The 18547-nt window shown below is 49.1% G+C and overlaps 1 protein-coding gene across 1 annotated transcript in view; it reads left to right on the plus strand.

The window, feature by feature from the left end:
* The first annotated feature begins 621 nt into the window (after nucleotides 1-621).
* Nucleotides 622-18547, plus strand: part of VTCN1 (V-set domain containing T cell activation inhibitor 1) — a 91949-nt gene continuing 74023 nt past the window's right edge. The window contains exon 1 of the mRNA XM_075593485.1: nucleotides 622-782. Within this exon, the coding sequence (XP_075449600.1) occupies nucleotides 751-782 (32 nt within the window). The 5' untranslated portion in view covers nucleotides 622-750. The remainder of the gene's footprint in view (nucleotides 783-18547) is intronic.

Here is an 18547-nt window from a genome sequence, read left to right on the forward strand (position 1 = left end):
TCCCATGGAGGGAAGAGCACAAGGGCAGGCCCCAATCTCAGGCTCTCTGTTGTGTGACCTGCCTTCCTCAAGTGGGGGAAGGACACTACTAACTTTTGGACGGTCCTGCCCTTAAGTATAGCCAGGAGGCAGGCACCCCGTTCTCCCAGCTACAACAGGATGTACCACCCCCTGCTGTCACTCAAGTGCAGTACCAAGGTGGAGGGGGAAACCCCCATACCAACTACTGGCAACCTGATTGTACCAGGTTTACTGCCAGCCCAAGGGCAGAATAGTGACCTCAGGTGACCCGGCTACATATGCTACGGGAAACAAAATGTATATTGATTTAATGCCGTTTATTTGTACATATTGTAAATAAAGGTGGTGTTTTTTTTTTTGTTTTTTTCCAAGTACTCAAAGGAGTACTTGGGTATAAATCCTTGATTGTCTGATACTCTGCAATCAGACGGTCACCCTACATTATATATATATATATCTATATAACCCAACCACATGGATGCTCTTGCTCTACATGAATACACTGACAATGCCCTACGGCAGGTAAGACTCATATCCCTCCCCCACAGTAAGGAGAGTTTTGGGTTTGGCTGCATTTCACCTGTCTTCCTCATACTTGGGCTTCCATGGCTGTAGGGACACTCCTCTGGGTGACAGGAGCTCCGTGATAAAACCCATTTCCCACTCTCACTGAATGTCAGAGACCAGCAGCAACATCTCCAGGGGAGCTCCGAGCCACCAGCATCCAGCATGGTGACCGCTGGGAAACTGATCTTCAGGATGTAAGCCCTGCTGTGACCGGGTAACAGGAGGTGGGAGGGGGGCTTCCTGCTGTGACCGGGTAACAGGAGGTGGGAGGGGGGCTTCCTGCTGTGACCGGGTAACAGGAGGTGGGAGGGGGGCTTCCTGCTGTGACCGGGTAACAGGAGGTGGGAGGGGGGCTTCCTGCTGTGACCGGGTAACAGGAGGTGGGAGGGGGGCGCCATGCTGTGACCGGGTAACAGGAGGTGGGAGGGGGGGCGCTATGCTGTGACCGGGTAACAGGAGATGGGAGGGGGGCACTATGCTGTGACCGGGTAACAGGAGATGGGAGGGGGGCGCTATGCTGTGACCGGGTAACAGGAGGTGGGAGGGGGGCTTCCTGCTGTGACCGGGTAACAGGAGGTGGGAGGGGGGCTTCCTGCTGTGACCGGGTAACAGGAGGTGGGAGGGGGGCTTCCTGCTGTGACCGGGTAACAGGAGGTGGGAGGGGGGCGCCATGCTGTGACCGGGTAACAGGAGGGTGGGAGGGGGGCGCTATGCTGTGACCGGGTAACAGGAGATGGGAGGGGGTATCCTGCTGTGACCGGGTAACAGGAGGTGGGAGGGGGTATCCTGCTGTGACCGGGTAACGGGAGGTGGGAGGGGGTATCCTGCTGTGACCGGGTAACGGGAGGTAGGAGGGGGGCTTCATGCTGTGATCGGGTAACAGGAGATGGGAGGGGGCTTCATGCTGTGACCGGGTAACAGGAGGTGGGAGGGGGGCTTCCTGCTGTGACCGGGTAACAGGAGGTGGGAGGGGGGCTTCCTGCTGTGACCGGGTAACAGGAGGTGGGAGGGGGGCTTCCTGCTGTGACCGGGTAACAGGAGGTGGGAGGGGGGCGCCATGCTGTGACCGGGTAACAGGAGGTGGGAGGGGGGCGCTATGCTGTGACCGGGTAACAGGAGATGGGAGGGGGTATCCTGCTGTGACCGGGGTAACAGGAGGTGGGAGGGGGTATCCTGCTGTGACCGGGTAACGGGAGGTGGGAGGGGGTATCCTGCTGTGACCGGGTAACGGGAGGTAGGAGGGGGGCTTCATGCTGTGATCGGGTAACAGGAGATGGGAGGGGGCTTCATGCTGTGACCGGGTAACAGGAGGTGGGAGGGGGGCTTCCTGCTGTGACCGGGTAACGGGAGGTAGGAGGGGGGCTTCATGCTGTGATCGGTAACAGGAGGTGGGAGGGGGGCTTCCTGCTGTGACCGGGTAACAGGAGGTGGGAGGGGGGCTTCCTGCTGTGACCGGGTAACAAAAGGTGTGAGGGGAGCTTCTCACAAACTTATGTGTGTGAAGCTGTATGATGTGTGTGATGTACAGGTGCACAGGTTACCTGTGCAGAAAAAACAAAAAATGCTCCAGCACACACTGATTAATATAGAAAACGAAAGTCACGGAATAAGCCAAAAATGTAATAACGGTAATAATAGAACAATAGGTATCACACAAATATGGAAATGCTACACGACTATAAATGCAGAATATATGGATCTTAAAAAGCACAAGAGTAGGGGGGAGAGACACAGGGAAGGGGAGTGGGGGAGAGACACAGGGAAGGGGAGTGGGGGAGAGACACCGGGAAGGGGAGTGGGGGGAGAGACTCAGGGAAGGGGAGTGGGGGAAAAAACACTAAAGGAAAGACTGCAAACAAATAAACATAGTAAAAGACAATGGGGGAGGGTAAGAGGGGCAACGTTTCTGGGTGATGACCCCTTCCTCAGGCCCGTTCCCTTGGGTCCAACGGAACCACAAGGTACTTCCCTTAACCCTAACCCCCCTACAAGACACAAAGTAGCCAAATAAGAATTAATTCAGAATCAAGCCCTGGTCAAAAGTCCACAGTATACAGTATGCAAGAGTGTAATCAAACTCAAACCGTCCTTTAAGTGGGATTATCAGCCTTCTGTCCTCTCTCTCTCTCTCTCAGATTCAAAGGGGGCTTATTCCAGGACTCTTTCGTTTTCTCTATTAATCAGTGTGTGCTGGAGCCTTTTTTGTTTTTTATGATCTTCAGTGGGGTTGTTTGCACCCACTTTGTTCCGTTTGCACCCTGTACTTCATGATTTGTATTCGTTATTTAGAGTGCTGTCTATAATTGTTTATATAAGGTTACCTGTCAGATGTATGTATATATCTGTGTGTGTGTGTGTGTGTTGCAAGTTGTACAGTTTGTGTGCATGTGTATACTGTGTGCATGTGTGACTCAGGTACTGGTACGTGTGGGTGTGAGCTATGCGTATGTGTAATATGCTTGTGCGTATGTTGGAGGGAGGTTACGGTTGTGTATGTGAGAAATCTAGCTGTTCAGTGTATGTGTGTACTCATGGTGAGGTTACTGTAAGTGTGCGTGTTTATGTAAAGTAGAGATACAATATTGGAGAAAAACGAGAGATTTTTCTTCACATTTCAGGGAGCAGCATTGAGATGGGGAAGAAAGTAGAAAATGACACATTAATGAGACATGTTCGGATGTCTTTATCTATTTCAAACAGGTTCTTAGTAGCACTTCTCACACCTGTATCTATGTATGGCAGAGATGATCCTCCTGTATAGTGTGTCTGACCTGTGTTAAAGGTACTGACAATCAGCCATCATATCTCCTTCTGTACAGAACATGCAGTGGGAGTGAATTCCCATTAACCCTTCAGTGCCAGAGTAGTGATGAAAGAACAAGGGAGGGGGGGGGGGGGAGAGACAAAACATAGGGTAGTATGTCCAACCAAGCGTCACAAGCAGATGGTGAGAAATCCACTCACCCTTGGTCCACACAATTGGGATCTGGAACTCTGTAGTTAATTCGGGTAGGGATATCAGCCGTCTTATTTCTTGATTGAATTATGATCTCAGATGAATACCATATCATGAAGATAGAGAGAGAACATATATAGTGCAACACAGTTTTATTAAAAAAACTCTTAAAAAACACAAGAATAAAATACTCACACTCTAAGTATAAAAACGGGCTGTTGGAGGGATTTTAACCAAACTGAGTCTCTCACATTCAGTTTGTGCCCCGACCCGCTGATGTCCAATAGTATAGACCTGATTATAGAGTCCTTTCCACACTGTTTTACTCCGTGTACCGGCGTCTGACCACCACACACTTCCGCGTCACGTGCTCTGCTCCAAGTCTCGCGAGAGTTCGCCTTCTCCGCTCACTCGCTCCGGAACTGATCTCACCCAAGGGAACTCCTCAGCTGGGTCTCTCTCCACCTCTCGCATCTCACAGTGTCGCCACCAACAGTAATCACCCAACGTTTCACCAGATACGGCTTCTTCAGACTGAACGTTGGGTGATTACTGTTGGTGGCGACACTGTGAGAGGCGAGAGGTGGCCAATCTTCCCAGGAGTGGATGTCCCAGCAAATTCACCCCAAGGTCAGACTTTGCAATGCTCAGAGAAATTGCAAAAAAACAAGAGTTATATCTCAGACTGTACAGGCCTCAGTTAGCATATTAAATGTTAAAGTTCATGTCAGTACAATTAGAAAATGACTGAACAAGTATGGTTTGTTTGGGAGGGTTGCCAGGAGAAAGCCTCTTCTCTCTAAAAAGAACATGGCAGCACGGCTTAGGTTTGCAAAGTTGCATCTGAACAAACCACAAGACTTCTGGAACAATGTCCTTTGGACAGACGAGACCAAAGTGGAGATGTTTGGCCATAATGCACAGTGCCACGTTTGGCAAAAAACCAAACACAGCATATCAGCACAAACACCTCATACCAACTGTCAAGCACGGTGGTGGAGGGGTGATGATTTGGGCTTGTTTTGCAGCCACAGGACCTGGGAACCTTGTAGTCATTGAGTTGACCATCAACTCCTCTGTATACCAAAGTATTCTAGAGTCAAATGTGAGGCCATCGGTCCGACAGCTAAAGCTTGGCCGAAATTGGGTCATGCAACAGGACAATGATCCCAAGCACAACATCAAATCTACAACAGAATGGCTGAAACAGAAAAGAAACAAGGTGTTGCAATGGCCCAGTCAAAGTCCAGACCTCAACCCAATTGAAATGCAGTGGCAGGACCTTAAGAGAGCTGTGCAAAAACAAATACTCACAAACCTCAATGAACTGAAGCAACGTTGTAAAGAAGAGTGGGCCAAAATTCCTCCACAACGATTTGAGAGACTGATAAAGTCATACAGAAAACGATTACTTCAAGTTATTGCTGCTAAAGGTGCCTCTACAAACTATTAATCATAAGGTGTACTTAGTTTTTCACACATGGCTTCTCCATTTTGCCTTTATTTTTGTTAAATAAATCATGACACGGTGTAATATGTCATGTGTTGTTGTTCATCTGAGGTTGTATTTACCTAATTTTAAGACCTGCTAAAGAACAGATGATTGTTATTATGTCCTGATATGTAAAACCATAGGATTCAGAGAGGGTGTACGTTCTTTTTCACATGACTGTAAATATATATATATATATATATACTAGCTGAGAGACCCGGCGTTGCCCGGGATGTAATGTTCCCGTTCCTCTCTCTCCTCCCCCCTCTCTCTGTTTGTCCCCCATTCACATCAATCCAGTCCCCCCCCTCCCTCCCTCCTTTACAGCTTCATGTAGCGTGTGTGCGTCAGTCACTGTGTGTTTGCTCGCGCGTCAGTGAGTCTGAGGCAGAAACACAAACACACACAGACTGACTGACGCACACACAGTCAGTGTGTGCCTCAGTCAGTGTGTGCGTGCGTCAGTCAGGCTTTGTGTGCGCGTCAGTCAGTGTGTGCGTGCGTGCGGCAGTCAGTCAGTGTGTGCGCGCGGGGCGTCAAAGGCAGGGGGGGCGTCAAAGGGAGGGGGGGGGGGCGTCAAAGGGAGGGGGGGGGCGTCAAAGGGAGGGGGGGGGCGTCAAAGGGAGGGGGGGGGGGCGTCAAAGGGAGGGGGGGGGCGTCAAAGGGAGGGGGGGGGCGTCAAAGGGAGGGGGGGGGGGCGTCAAAGGGAGGGGGGGGGGGCGTCAAAGGGAGGGGGGGGGCGTCAAAGGGAGGGGGGGGGCGTCAAAGGGAGGCGTCAAAGGGAGGGGGGGGGCGTCAAAGGGAGGGGGGGGCGTCAAAGGGAGGGGGGGGCGTCAAAGGGAGGGGGGGGCGTCAAAGGGAGGGGGGGGGGCGTCAAAGGGAGGGGGGGGGGCGTCAAAGGGAGGGGGGGGCGTCAAAGGGAGGGGGGGGGCGTCAAAGGGAGAGGGGGGGGCGTCAAAGGGAGGGGGGGGGGGGGGCGTCAAAGGGAGGGGGGGGGCGCCTCAAAGGCATGGATTCCTCCCCCTGCATTTCCTGCAGTGGACAGGAGGGGGGGGGCAGTGGACAGGAGGGGGGGGGGGGCAGTGGACAGGAGGGGGGGGGGGCAGTGGACAGGAGGGGGGGGGGCAGTGGACAGGAGGGGGGGGCAGTGGACAGGAGGGAGGGGGCAGTGGACAGGAGGGGGGGGGGCAGTGGGACAGGAGGGGGGGGGCAGTGGACAGGAGGGGGGGGGGCAGTGGACAGGAGGGGGGGGGCAGTGGACAGGAGGGGGGGGGGGCAGTGGACAGGAGGGGGGGGGGCAGTGGACAGGAGGGGGGGGCAGTGGACAGGAGGGGGGGGGCAGTGGACAGGAGGGGGGGGGGCAGTGGACAGGAGGGGGGGGCAGTGGACAGGAGGGGGGGGCAGTGGACAGGAGGGGGGGGCAGTGGACAGGAGGGGGGGGCAGTGGACAGGAGGGGGGGGCAGTGGACAGGAGGGGGGGGCAGTGGACAGGAGGGGGGGGGCAGTGGACAGGAGGGGGGGGGGCAGTGGACAGGAGGGGGGGGCAGTGGACAGGAGGGGGGGCAGTGGACAGGAGGGGGGGGCAGTGGACAGGAGGGGGGGGGGCAGTGGACAGGAGGGGGGGGCAGTGGACAGGGGGGGGGGCAGTGGACAGGAGGGGGGGGCAGTGGACAGGAGGGAGGGGGCAGTGGACAGGAGGGGGGGGGCAGTGGACAGGAGGGGGGGGCAGTGGACAGGAGGGGGGGGGCAGTGGACAGGAGGGGGGACAGGAGGGGGGACGCAGTGGACAGGAGGGGGGACGCAGTGGACAGGAGGGGGGGGCAGTGGACAGGACGGGGGAGGCAGTGGACAGGAGGGTTGGACAGGAGGGGGGGGCAGTGGACAGGAGGGGGGGGGCAGTGGACAGGAGGGGGGGGGCAGTGGACAGGAGGGGGGGGCAGTGGACAGGAGGGGGGACAGGAGGGGGGACGCAGTGGACAGGAGGGGGGACGCAGTGGACAGGAGGGGGGGGCAGTGGACAGGAGGGGGGGGCAGTGGACAGGAGGGGGGGCAGTGGATAGGAGGGGGGGGCAGTGGGACAGTGACACACACACACACACACACACACACACACCACACACACACACACACACACACACACACACACACACACACACACCTCAGTTGATGCGCCCTTTCTTTAGTTCCGTTTGGCGCCGGAGGTGGGGGAGCGACACCTACCTGTACTTCCGGGCGCCGCCACCGTCTGACTCGGCGCCGCGAGGGAGGAAGGGGGTCCGCCATCTTACGCACCGCGTGGCAGCTGCGGGAATCGAGGTGATTTGGAGCGGGGAGGGGGGAGAGGTGATTTGGAGCGGGGAGAGGTGATTTGGGAGCGGGGAGAGGTGATGCCGCTGGGGAGGGGGAAGAGGTGATGCCGCTGGGGAGGGGGAAGAGGTGATGCCGCTGGGGAGGGGGAAGAGGTGATGCCGCTGGGGAGGGGGAAGAGGTGATGCCGCTGGGGAGGGGGAAGAGGTGATGCCGCTGGGGGAGGGGGAAGAGGTGATGCCGCTGGGGAGGGGGAAGAGGTGATGCCGCTGGGGAGGGGGAAGAGGTGATGCCGCTGGGGAGGGGGAAGAGGTGATGCCGCTGGGGAGGGGGAAGAGGTGATGCCGCTGGGGAGGGGGAAGAGGTGATTTGGAGAGGGGAGAGAGGTGTGTGTGTGTGTGTGTGTGTGTGTGTGTGTGTGTGTGTGTGTGTGTGTGTGTGTGTGTGTGTGTGTGTGTGTGTGTGTGTGTGTGTGTGTGTGTTATTTATTTTTTTGGACCTTTGGCCCGTCACTCCGCCTCAGGCCAATGAGAGGTGTGGGGGGCGGGGCCAAGGGGGTGGTGTGAGTGTGTGAGGCCAATGAGAGGTGTGCGGGGGCGGGCGGGCCAAGGGACCAATGAGATTGCCGCTAGGGACACCGGACATCCCAGCAGGCAGGCATGCATGCAGGCAGGCAGGCAAACAAACATACAGTGCTTTCACTAATATAGTATAAGATATATGTATATATATATATGTATATATATATGTATATATATATATATATATATATATATATATATATATATATATATATATATATATATATATATATATATAGCAGTTTGAAAGAACCACAAGCACTCCGTCTGGATCAACAAAATACTGGGTGCAAATCCTATAAAATAATGTAGGCAATACGATACCGCATCAAGATGAAATATCAGAGGCAGCACTCCAAATGGTAGTCAAAATATTGTATTGAATCAACAAGACATCATTCAAGACATGATGTCTTGTTGATTCAATACAATATTTTGACTACCATTTGGAGTGCTGCCTCTGATATTTCATCTTGATGCGGTATCGTATTGCCTATATATATATATATATATATATATATATATATATATATATATATATAAAAATATATATATATATATATATATATTTTTTTTTTTATATTATATATATATCACACAATTAAGGTTATGGTGGGTAAAAAAGGTGACAAAACCCCTCCATAGCAAAGCATATAGCAAATGGAAATATTACTGTATATTCATTTGCATGTCTTAGACAGCTCTGCAACCCTGTCTTTCACCATTATCACCCAGCACACAGCACTTCCACTGCAGCAAGGGATTCTGGGAAATGATATGCAAATGAGCACACAGTGTCACCTTTTGTCTCAATCTCATATTACACGAGCAACCCTTAAGCCAAAGCATGCTGCTTTAGACACAGCTTTTAAGCATAGGCTGGGGTGAGATGCAAAGCAGTAAACCCACTCACAGACATGTTTCAACCTTGATGGGTTTCATCAGTGTGAGGTTGGTTGTGCTGGCAATGCTGGTTTGAGACTAAGAGTAAGGTATTCACCACACAATTAAGGTTAAGATCATTGGGGAGACCTTCATACAGCAGTGAATCTACAAGGGCTAAACATGAGGTATACATAGTTAAATTATTTATTTATTTATAAACATGATTTACCAGGCAGTAATACATTGAGAGATATCTCTCGTTTTCAAGTATGTCCTAGGAACAGAGTTATGAAGAAAGATACATGGTTACAAATACATAGTTACATTAAGTGAGCAGGGTTATACATTATACACAAGACATTGCATGCACAGCTAGAGATAATATATATTATAGGCGTATGTAACAGTTACAGACCAGGTTAAAATGTGAGACAGCTTTAGCTATGAAAGAATTTAAACTGGTGGTGGATGTGAGTCTCTGGTAGACTGTTCCAGTTGTGGGGTGCACGGTAAGAGAAGGAGAAGTGGCCGGATACTTTGTTGAACCTTGAGACCATGAACAGTCTTTTGGAGTCTGATCTCAGATGATAAGTGCTGCATGTGGTAGAGGTGAGGAGCTTGTTCAGATAGACGGGTAGCTTGCCCAGAAAGTATTTGAAGGCAAGAGAGGAAAGGTGAACTTTGCGGCTAGACTCGAGTGATGACCAATCTAGTTCTTTGAGCATTTCGCAGTGATGTGTGTTGTAGTTGCATTGGAGGACAAAACGACATATTGAGTTATAGAGGTTGTCAAGTTTGCTAAGGTGGGTTTCAGGTGCTGAGCCATATACTATGTCCCCATAGTCTATATTTGTCATTAGCATCTGCTATGCGATACGCTTTCTGACCAGCAGACTTTGGGAGGATTTGTTCCTGTAAAGTACACCTAGTTTGGCATAGGTTTTGGATGTCAGGGCATCAATGTGCAACCCTATTGTTAAATGGTACATATGCCCAAGTATTTAAAACTAGTAACAGGGGCTAGGATGGCATTAGCTTTCGTTCTGATCTGGAGCTTATTCATTGGAAGCTTTAGAAATGTAGCCTTGTTCCCCAATACCATTGCTACAGTCTTGTCAGTGTTTAAAAACAGTTTGTTTTGGGAAATCCAATTTTCAAGTCTCAAAAAGTCAGATAGAAGTATATCTTCAAGTATGTACATAGTTACATACTTAGTTTCACGGGAGACCAGGTTATTTACACCTTTTTACCAGGATCATTCATTGAGAAAAACAAGGTAGAGAAATAAATTGTAATTTATTCGGCATGCATTTGTTTACACACAACAAAACAAATTACAGACGAAAACACACTTACTTTGTGGCTGGGGGTGAAAACTAGACTTTCCTAGGTGTAGGGAACTCTTTCAGAGAGTTTTACCCTGACCGGGACTTAGCCCGGAATCTCCTGGAACTCAAATCGGCGTAAATGTTCCACACGCCCCCGCTACGTTCTCTTCTGAGAACTTGGTCCCTCCTGACCGCGAGTCAGCCCAAATCTCCTGTAACTCAAATCGGCATAAAATACCAGCCGCGATCTCTACGTTCGATTCTGAGAACTTGGGCGCAAAAGTCGGGATTTAGTCTCTGGCGGGCAGGCTTTTCAAGCTTTAAATCGAAGCCGGTTGCTTTGCTATTACAAACAAAGCATCTTTGAAAAGCCCGGCCGTGCTCTTTTGGCTCTGACTCAAGGGAAGAAAAAAAGCCTGTCACGGTTGACCAGGACTTTTAACACCATTTATATTTAAGGGATCAGTCACACGGCAAAACAAGGCAGTGAAATAAAATAAGGTTTATTTTGGATAAGACCTCGGAAACACACAGCACTACAAAAAAATACAAAAATATACACTCTTACGGGGGTCTGAGCGAATGAGATTTACTTTTCCTAGGTGCAGGGATCCACTTAAAATGGGTTTCCCCTGTCCGCTTCTCTGCTTCAGGATATCAGAGTGCTGCACACAGCAGCCACAATGACATATACCGCCAGCTGGTCACAGTCCAACTCCACACTCCTTCCCAGAGGTGGACTTCTGATGGTCTCCACACTCGTTCCCAGAGATTGACTTCTCACTCCTTCCCAGCGTGGACTTCGTCAACCTACACACTCCTTCTCAGAGGTGGACTTATGATGGACTGTCTGATGGACTGATCAGCAATGTTCCTTATATACCCCTTGGTGGCTATCCTTTAACATAAGGCAGCCAGCCAAGAAAAACAGTGCCTGGGGCTCAGACTTGATAACTGATTCATTTAACTAATCCCCTACCTTTGTTCTGATCTATTTCTATGGAGAGCTTCAACTGAGTGAATTACTTAGTCTTTCTCCTGAGAAATGACAGTAACAGTGGAATATCTCATTTATTTTCTTGCGTGTTAATTCCATCACCACACAATACTAGGTATCTAATCTGGGAGGAATTGCTAACACAGGCATAAATACAGACAAAAGGTAATTATGTAAAAGACAGGACAGCTAGCCAAAATCACATCACAAAACAATGTTGATTCACAAAACTGGGGAAGATAGTCACAGGGAAGACAGAATACATGTTTTGAAATACATTCTTACAGGCACGGTGCATTATACATTCCCTGTTTCTCCCTAGATATTAAAGACATTTGGCTGAATGAAATATTACTAGGACAGCCAAGTTACAGTACATGCTTTTTTTTTAGAGGTAAATAGCTGGGATGTCTCTTTATTAGGTCCCCCAGCTACCCCTACCGTCACAAACACACCATCTGATTGGCTCAGGGCTTCTTATAGCATTCTCTGCTTCATTCATAAAATAGAAGCAGAGTGGACAGCCAATCAGTGCATGGGACCTTTCCCAAGCAACCAATCGGAGTCGAGCCGGCTAGAAAAACCGGGTCAGCGTGAAATTCAAAAAGCTAAGGGGCATGCGCAAGTCATCCCAATGCCACCCGCTGGGCAGGCTCCACCAGGTCGGGCAGAGCAAGTGGCATCCCGGAGGACTGCCATTGATCTCCGGACCTAGTACTCCACATTTCCCTCCTAACCAAATGCTGTTCACACCTCTATGCATCTTCTGGCTGCTTTGAACTCCGATTTCCAGCAGACATACCGGCGCCTATGGGTTAGCTCAGGCTCCCTGTTTGGAAATCGGTTCCGAATGTTTAAACACATTACAGCTATATTAAAGTATATTGTAATACACTCTGAGTCTCTGGGTACAGGGATCAGAAAAGGAAAAAAATGTTCTCTCTTTACTTCTGTCTTATTCCCCACACACTTTCCCTGTGACTCAGTTTGGACTCTCAGAGTTTCCCCAACCTTACATACGGTTGGGGCACACACAAACCCTATACTGGTTGTGGGTCACCTTGGCACTAGCTGGGGTAACCCCCTTAACCTAGGGATTCCCTTAGCTACAGGAATACATATTTATCCCTGTGCCTCATTCTCCTTTCTGGGCTGTGCTGAAGCAGGGTATCCTAGTGGTGAGTCACGCTTGCGTTTTCAAGGGGAGATATTGCCGGGACAATGTGCCTACATGTATCCGAGAATCAGGCATGATACCCGGGTACATTTGTGGGGGACCTGGTAACTCAAGATCCCAATATCCTAAGCACATTCTGTCACAGGTTCCTCCGCAAACCCCCCCCTGGAAACTAACCCCCCACCAATCCCTGCTCGCTGACACGCCCAGAAACTCACCCCCAGCAATCCCTGCTCGCTGACACGCCCAGAAACTCACCCCCCAGCAATCCCTGCTCGCTGGCACACCCGGAAACTCATACCCCAGCAATCCCTGCTCGCTGGTATGCCCAGAAACTCACCCCCAGCAATCCCTGCTCGCTGACACGCCCAGAAACTCACCCCCCAGCAATCCCTGCTCGCTGGCACGCCCGGAAACTCACCCCCAGCAATCCCTGCCCGCTGGCACACCCGGAAACTCATCCCCCAACAATCCCTGCTCGCTGGCACGCCCGGAAACTCACCCCCAGTAATCCCTTCCCGCTGGCACGCCCGGAAACTCATCCCCCAGCAATCCCTGCTCGCTGGCACGCCCGGAGACTCACCCCCCAGCAATCCCTGCCCATTGGCACGCCCGGAAACTCATCCCCTGGCAATCCCTGCTCGCTGGCACACCCGGAAACTCATCCCCCAGCAAACCCTGTTCGCTGGCACGCCCGGAAACACATCCCCCAGCAATCCCTGCTCGCTGGTACGCCCGGAAACTCATCCCCCAGCAATCCCTGCTCGCTGGCACGCCAGGAAACTCATCCCCTGGCAATCCCTGCTCGCTGGCACACCCGGAAACTCATCCCCCAGCAAACCCTGCTCGCTGGAACGCCTGGAAACTCACCCCCAGCAATCCCTGCCCGCAGCCACGCCCGGAAACTCATCCCCCAGCAATCCCTGCTCGCTGGCACGCTCGGAAACTCATCCCCCCAGCAATCCCTGCCCGCTGCCACGCCCGGAAACTCATCCCCCAGCAATCCCTCCTCGCTGGCACGCCCGGAGACTCACCCCCCAGCAATCCCTGCTCGCTGGCACGCCCGGAGACTCATCCCCCAGCAATCCCTGCTCGCTGGCATGCCCGGAAACTCATCCCCCAGCAATCCCTGCTCGCTGGCACGCCCGGAAACTCACCCCCAGTAATCCCTGCCCGCTGGCACGCCTGGAAACTCATCCCCCAGCAATACCTGCTCGCTGGCACGCCTGGAGACTCACCCCCCAGCAATCCCTGCCCACTGGCACGCCCGGAAACTCATCCCCTGGCAATCCCTGCTCGCTGGCACACCCGGAAACTCATCCCCCAGCAAACCATGCTCGCTGGCACGCCCGGAAACTCATCCCCCAGCAATCCCTGCTCGCTGGCACGCCCGGAAACTCATCCCCCAGCAATCCGTGCTCGCTGGCACACCCGGAAACTCATCCCCCAGCAAACCCTGCTCGCTGGAACGCCTGGAAACTCATACCCCAGCAATCCCTGCTCGCTGGCACACCCGGAAACTCATCCCCTAGCAATCCCTGCCCACAGCCACGCCCGGAAACTCATCCCCCAGCAATCCCTGCTCGCTGGCACGCCCGGAAACTCACCCCCCCAGCAATCCCTGCCCACGTTTCCAGTCTCTCCAAGTCCTTCTGAAGAGAAATTACATCCTGCTCTGATTCTATTACCTTACACAGTTTAGTATCATCAGCAAAGATGGAGACTTTGCTCTCGATCCCAACCTCAAGGTCATTAATAAACAAGTTAAAAAGCAGGGGTCCCAGTACCGATCCCTGAGGTACTCCACTCACGACTTTAGCCCAACCTGAAAAAGTTCCATTTATGACAACCCTCTGTTGTCTGTCATTTACCCAGTATTCAATTCAGGTGCAAATATTTTGTGTGAAACCGTATCAAAAGCCTTTGCAAAATCTAAGTAGACGACAACTGCATTACCCTGGTCTAAACTCCTACTTACCTCCTCAAAGAAACAAATAAGGTTAGTTTGGGGTCACCTATCCTTCATAAATCCATGCTGACAATTACTAATAATAACCAGTGACTATTTATCGGTCACTGTTACATGTATTACTCACAAGTCACACGCTGCTCTCATAAATGCCATCTGTGCGGGTGTTACCAGCCAAAACATAACAATGCAAGGGTTAAAACCTGGGGGGCGTCTAATAACACAAACGTGTTGTTTTGTTTTTGCAATGAGAAAGAAATTGAGCAAAAAAAGTGAAAGACGGAAATGTCTTGATGTCTTGGACCAGACTATCCAGAAGTTCCAGTTCTGAGTGCCTGACGGGGCCCGGGTGAGCTTAGTCTGAGCTCTGAGTTCTTTGCATTATTGAGAAAATGTAAAAGATACAAAGTTCCATAACGAACATAATCTCAAAATAGTCTCTTCTTGCACAACGTCACCCCTATGGTCTACCAAAACTCCCACTCTGCCCAGGCCTGCCTCCTCTCTGCCACACCTCTCTACAGCTCTGCCACATCTGAATGTATTCTCACTTGCAGCCCTATACCTCTGGGACGCCCACCAACCTCTATTCTCCAGATACCCACTGTCCCGATTATCAAAACGCCGCTAAAACCCACCTCCTGGTGTTAATCCCCCCTCTCCTGATTCTCTGCTGTACACATAGGAACCTATGTATAAAGAAAAAATAAATATATATATATTATATTATATATATATATATATATATATATATATATATATATATATATATACATACATACATACATACATACATACACACATACACACATACACACATATATATGTATATACACACACATACATGTATATATATATATATATATATATATATATATATATATATATATATATTTACATTTACATGAAGAGGTATCAGTACCGTGTTAGCCGAGCTGCAATAATCAAAAAATAAATAGATGATACCGTTCTGTGGCTAACGAAATGCTTTTATTTGTGCGAGCTTTCGAGATACACTGATCTCTTCTTCCGGCGATGTTACAATGAATGAAGCAAGCAAAAGCTATACTATAAACAGTGTCTATTGGAATGTTATCTGCGCTGGTCCTGCCCCCGGTGTGGATGTGTTTTATGGCTAGAGGTGTCAAAGGGTAACTGAAAGCAAGTGAAGAAAGAGTGTGTATGTGTGTCAGTGTGAATAAAACCCCGAAAGAGAGACAGTTGCATGAATACAAATTTATGCAACTATTCGGGACACTTAGCAGTGGCCTAAACAGAGATCGAAATTTTATGAGTCATTACTGACACTAGCGAACTCTCTTCCCATGAGCGCTAAAGGCCATGTCTGTACATACTGTGCTATATGTATGCACACACAGCTGTCTCTCACACATACTAATACTCCTTATTTTTCCATCCATATACACCAATAGGGACCACATAGTATCCACACACACTTTTAGTTGTGCTACAAACTCTCACATTTCCACACCCACCCACACCATTTATATCCCTCTCACTCCACACACACCTTGCGTAGAGCACTGTTTATACTGTGGGCTCTCCATTCATTTTTATTCACACTGACACACATACACACTCTTTCTTCACTTGCTTTCAGTTACCCTTTGACACCTCTAGCCATAAAACACATCCACACCGGGGGAAGGACAAGCACAGATAACATTCCAAGAGACACTGTTTTTAAGTTATCCTTGCTTCATTCATTGTAACATCGCCGGAAGAAGAGATCAGTGTATCTCGAAAGCTCGCACAAATAAAAGCATTTTGTTAGCCACAGAACGGTATCATCTATTTATTTTTTGATTATATATATATATATATATATATATATATATATATATATTGAAACCATGCATTGAGTCACAAAACCTATTTCTCACCTGAAAAGATTAGCAGCATTTGTTAATGCAGCATTATTCATGTTCTCACGTTTGCTGTGTGTTTTGTTACTCTGCGTCATGTTTTCACGTTTGCTGTGTGTTTTGTTACTCTGCGTCATGTTCTCACGTTTGCTGTGTGTTTTGTTACTCTGCGTCATGTTCTCACGTTTGCTGTGTGTTTTGTTACTCTGCGTCATGTTCTCACGTTTGCTGTGTGTTTTGTTACTCTGCGTCCTGTTCTCACGTTTGCTGTGTATTTTGTTACTCTGTCATGTTCTCACGTTTGCTGTGTGTTTTGTTACTCTGTGTCATGTTCTCACGTTTGCTGTGTGTTTTGTTACTCTGCGTCATGTTCTCACGTTTGCTGTGTGTTTTGTTTCTCTGTGTCATGTTCTCACGTTTGCTTTGTGTTGTGTTACTCTGCGTCATGTTCTCACGTTTGCTGTGTGTTTTGTTACTCTCTGTCACGTTCTCACGTTTGCTGTGTGTTTTGTTACTCTGTCATGTTCACACGTTTGCTGTGTATTTTGTTACTCTGCGTCATGTTCTCACGTTTGCTGTGTGTTTTGTTCTCTGCGTCAGGTTCTCACGTTTGCTGTGTGTTTTGTTACTCTCTGTGTCATGTTCTCACGTTTGCTGTGTGTTTTGTTACTCTGTGTGTCAGGTTCTCACATTTGCTGTGTGTTTTGTTACTCTGTGTCATGTTCTCATGTTTGCTGTGTGCTTTGTTACTCTCATGTTCTCACGTTTGCTGTGTATTTTATTACTCTGCGTCATGTTCTCACGTTTGCTGTGTGTTTTGTTACTCTGCGTCATGTTCTCACGTTTGCTGTGTGTTTTGTTACTCTGCGTCATGTTCTCACGTTTGCTGTGTGTTTTGTTACTCTGCGTCATGTGCTCACGTTGTCTGTGTATTTTGTTACTCTGCGTCATGTTCTCACGTTTGCTTTGTATTTTGTTACTCTGCGTCATGTTCTCACGTTTGCTGTGTGTTTTGTTACTCTGCGTCATGTTCTCACGTTTGCTGTGTGTTTTGTTACTCTGCGTCATGTTCTCACGTTTGCTGTGTGTTTTGTTACTCTGTGTCATGTTCTCACGTTTGCTGTGTGTTTTGTTACTCTCTGTGTCATGTTCTCACGTTTGCTGTATGTTTTGTTACTCTGTGTCATGTTCTCACGTTTGCTGTATGTTTTGTTACTCTGTGTCATGTTCTCACGTTTGCTGTGTGTTTTGTTACTCTGCGTCATGTTCTCTCGTTTGCTGTATGTTTTGTTACTCTGTGTCATGTTCTCACGTTTGCTGTATGTTTTGTTACTCTGTGTCATGTTCTCACGTTTGTTGTATGTTTTGTTACTCTGTGTCATGTTCTCACATTTGCTGTATGTTTTGTTACTCTGTGTCATGTTCTCACGTTTGCTGTGTGTTTTGTTACTCTGTGTCATGTTCTCACGTTTGCTGTGTGTTTTGTTACTCTGCGTCATGTTCTCACGTTTGCTGTATGTTTTGTTACTCTGTGTCATGTTCTCATGTTCGCTGTGTGTTTTGTTACTCTGTGTCATGTTCTCACGTTTGCTGTGTGTGTCCTGTTACTCTGCGTCATGTTCTCATGTTCACTGTGTGTTTTGTTACTCTGTGTCATGTTCTCATGTTTGCTGTGTGTTTTGTTACTCTGTGTCATGTTCTCACGTTTGCTGTGTGTTTTGTTACTCTGCGTCATGTTCTCATGTTCACTGTGTGTTTTGTTACTCTGTGTCATGTTCTCACGTTTGCTGTATGTTTTGTTACTCTGCGTCATGTTCTCACGTTTGCTGTGTGTTTTGTTACTCTGCGTCATGTTCTCACGTTTGCTGTGTGTTTTGTTACTCTGCGTCATGTTCTCATGTTTGCTGTACGTTTTGTTACTCTGCGTCATGTTCTCACGTTTGCAGTGTATTTTGTTACTCTGCGTCATGTTCTTACGTTTGCTGTGTGTTTTGTTACTCTGCGTCATCTTCTCACGTTTGCTGTGTGTTTTGTTACTCTGCGTCATGTTCTCATGTTCGCTGTGTGTTTTGTTACTCTGTGTCATGGTCTCACGTTTGCTGTGTGTTTTGTTACTCTGCGTCATGTTCTCATGTTCGCTGTGTGTTTTGTTACTCTGTGTCATGTTCTCACGTTTGCTTTGTCTTGTTACTCTGCGTCATGTTCTCATGTTCACTGTGTGTTTTGTTACTCTGTGTCATGTTCTCACGTTTGCTGTATGTTTTGTTACTCTGCGTCATGTTCTCACGTTTGCTGTGTGTTTTGTTACTCTGCGTCATGTTCTCACGTTTGCTGTGTGTTTTGTTACTCTGCGTCATGTTCTCACGTTTGCTGTATGTTTT

Source organism: Ascaphus truei, chromosome 3 (genome assembly GCF_040206685.1).
Source record: "Ascaphus truei isolate aAscTru1 chromosome 3, aAscTru1.hap1, whole genome shotgun sequence".
Classification (NCBI taxonomy): Eukaryota; Metazoa; Chordata; class Amphibia; order Anura; family Ascaphidae; genus Ascaphus; species Ascaphus truei.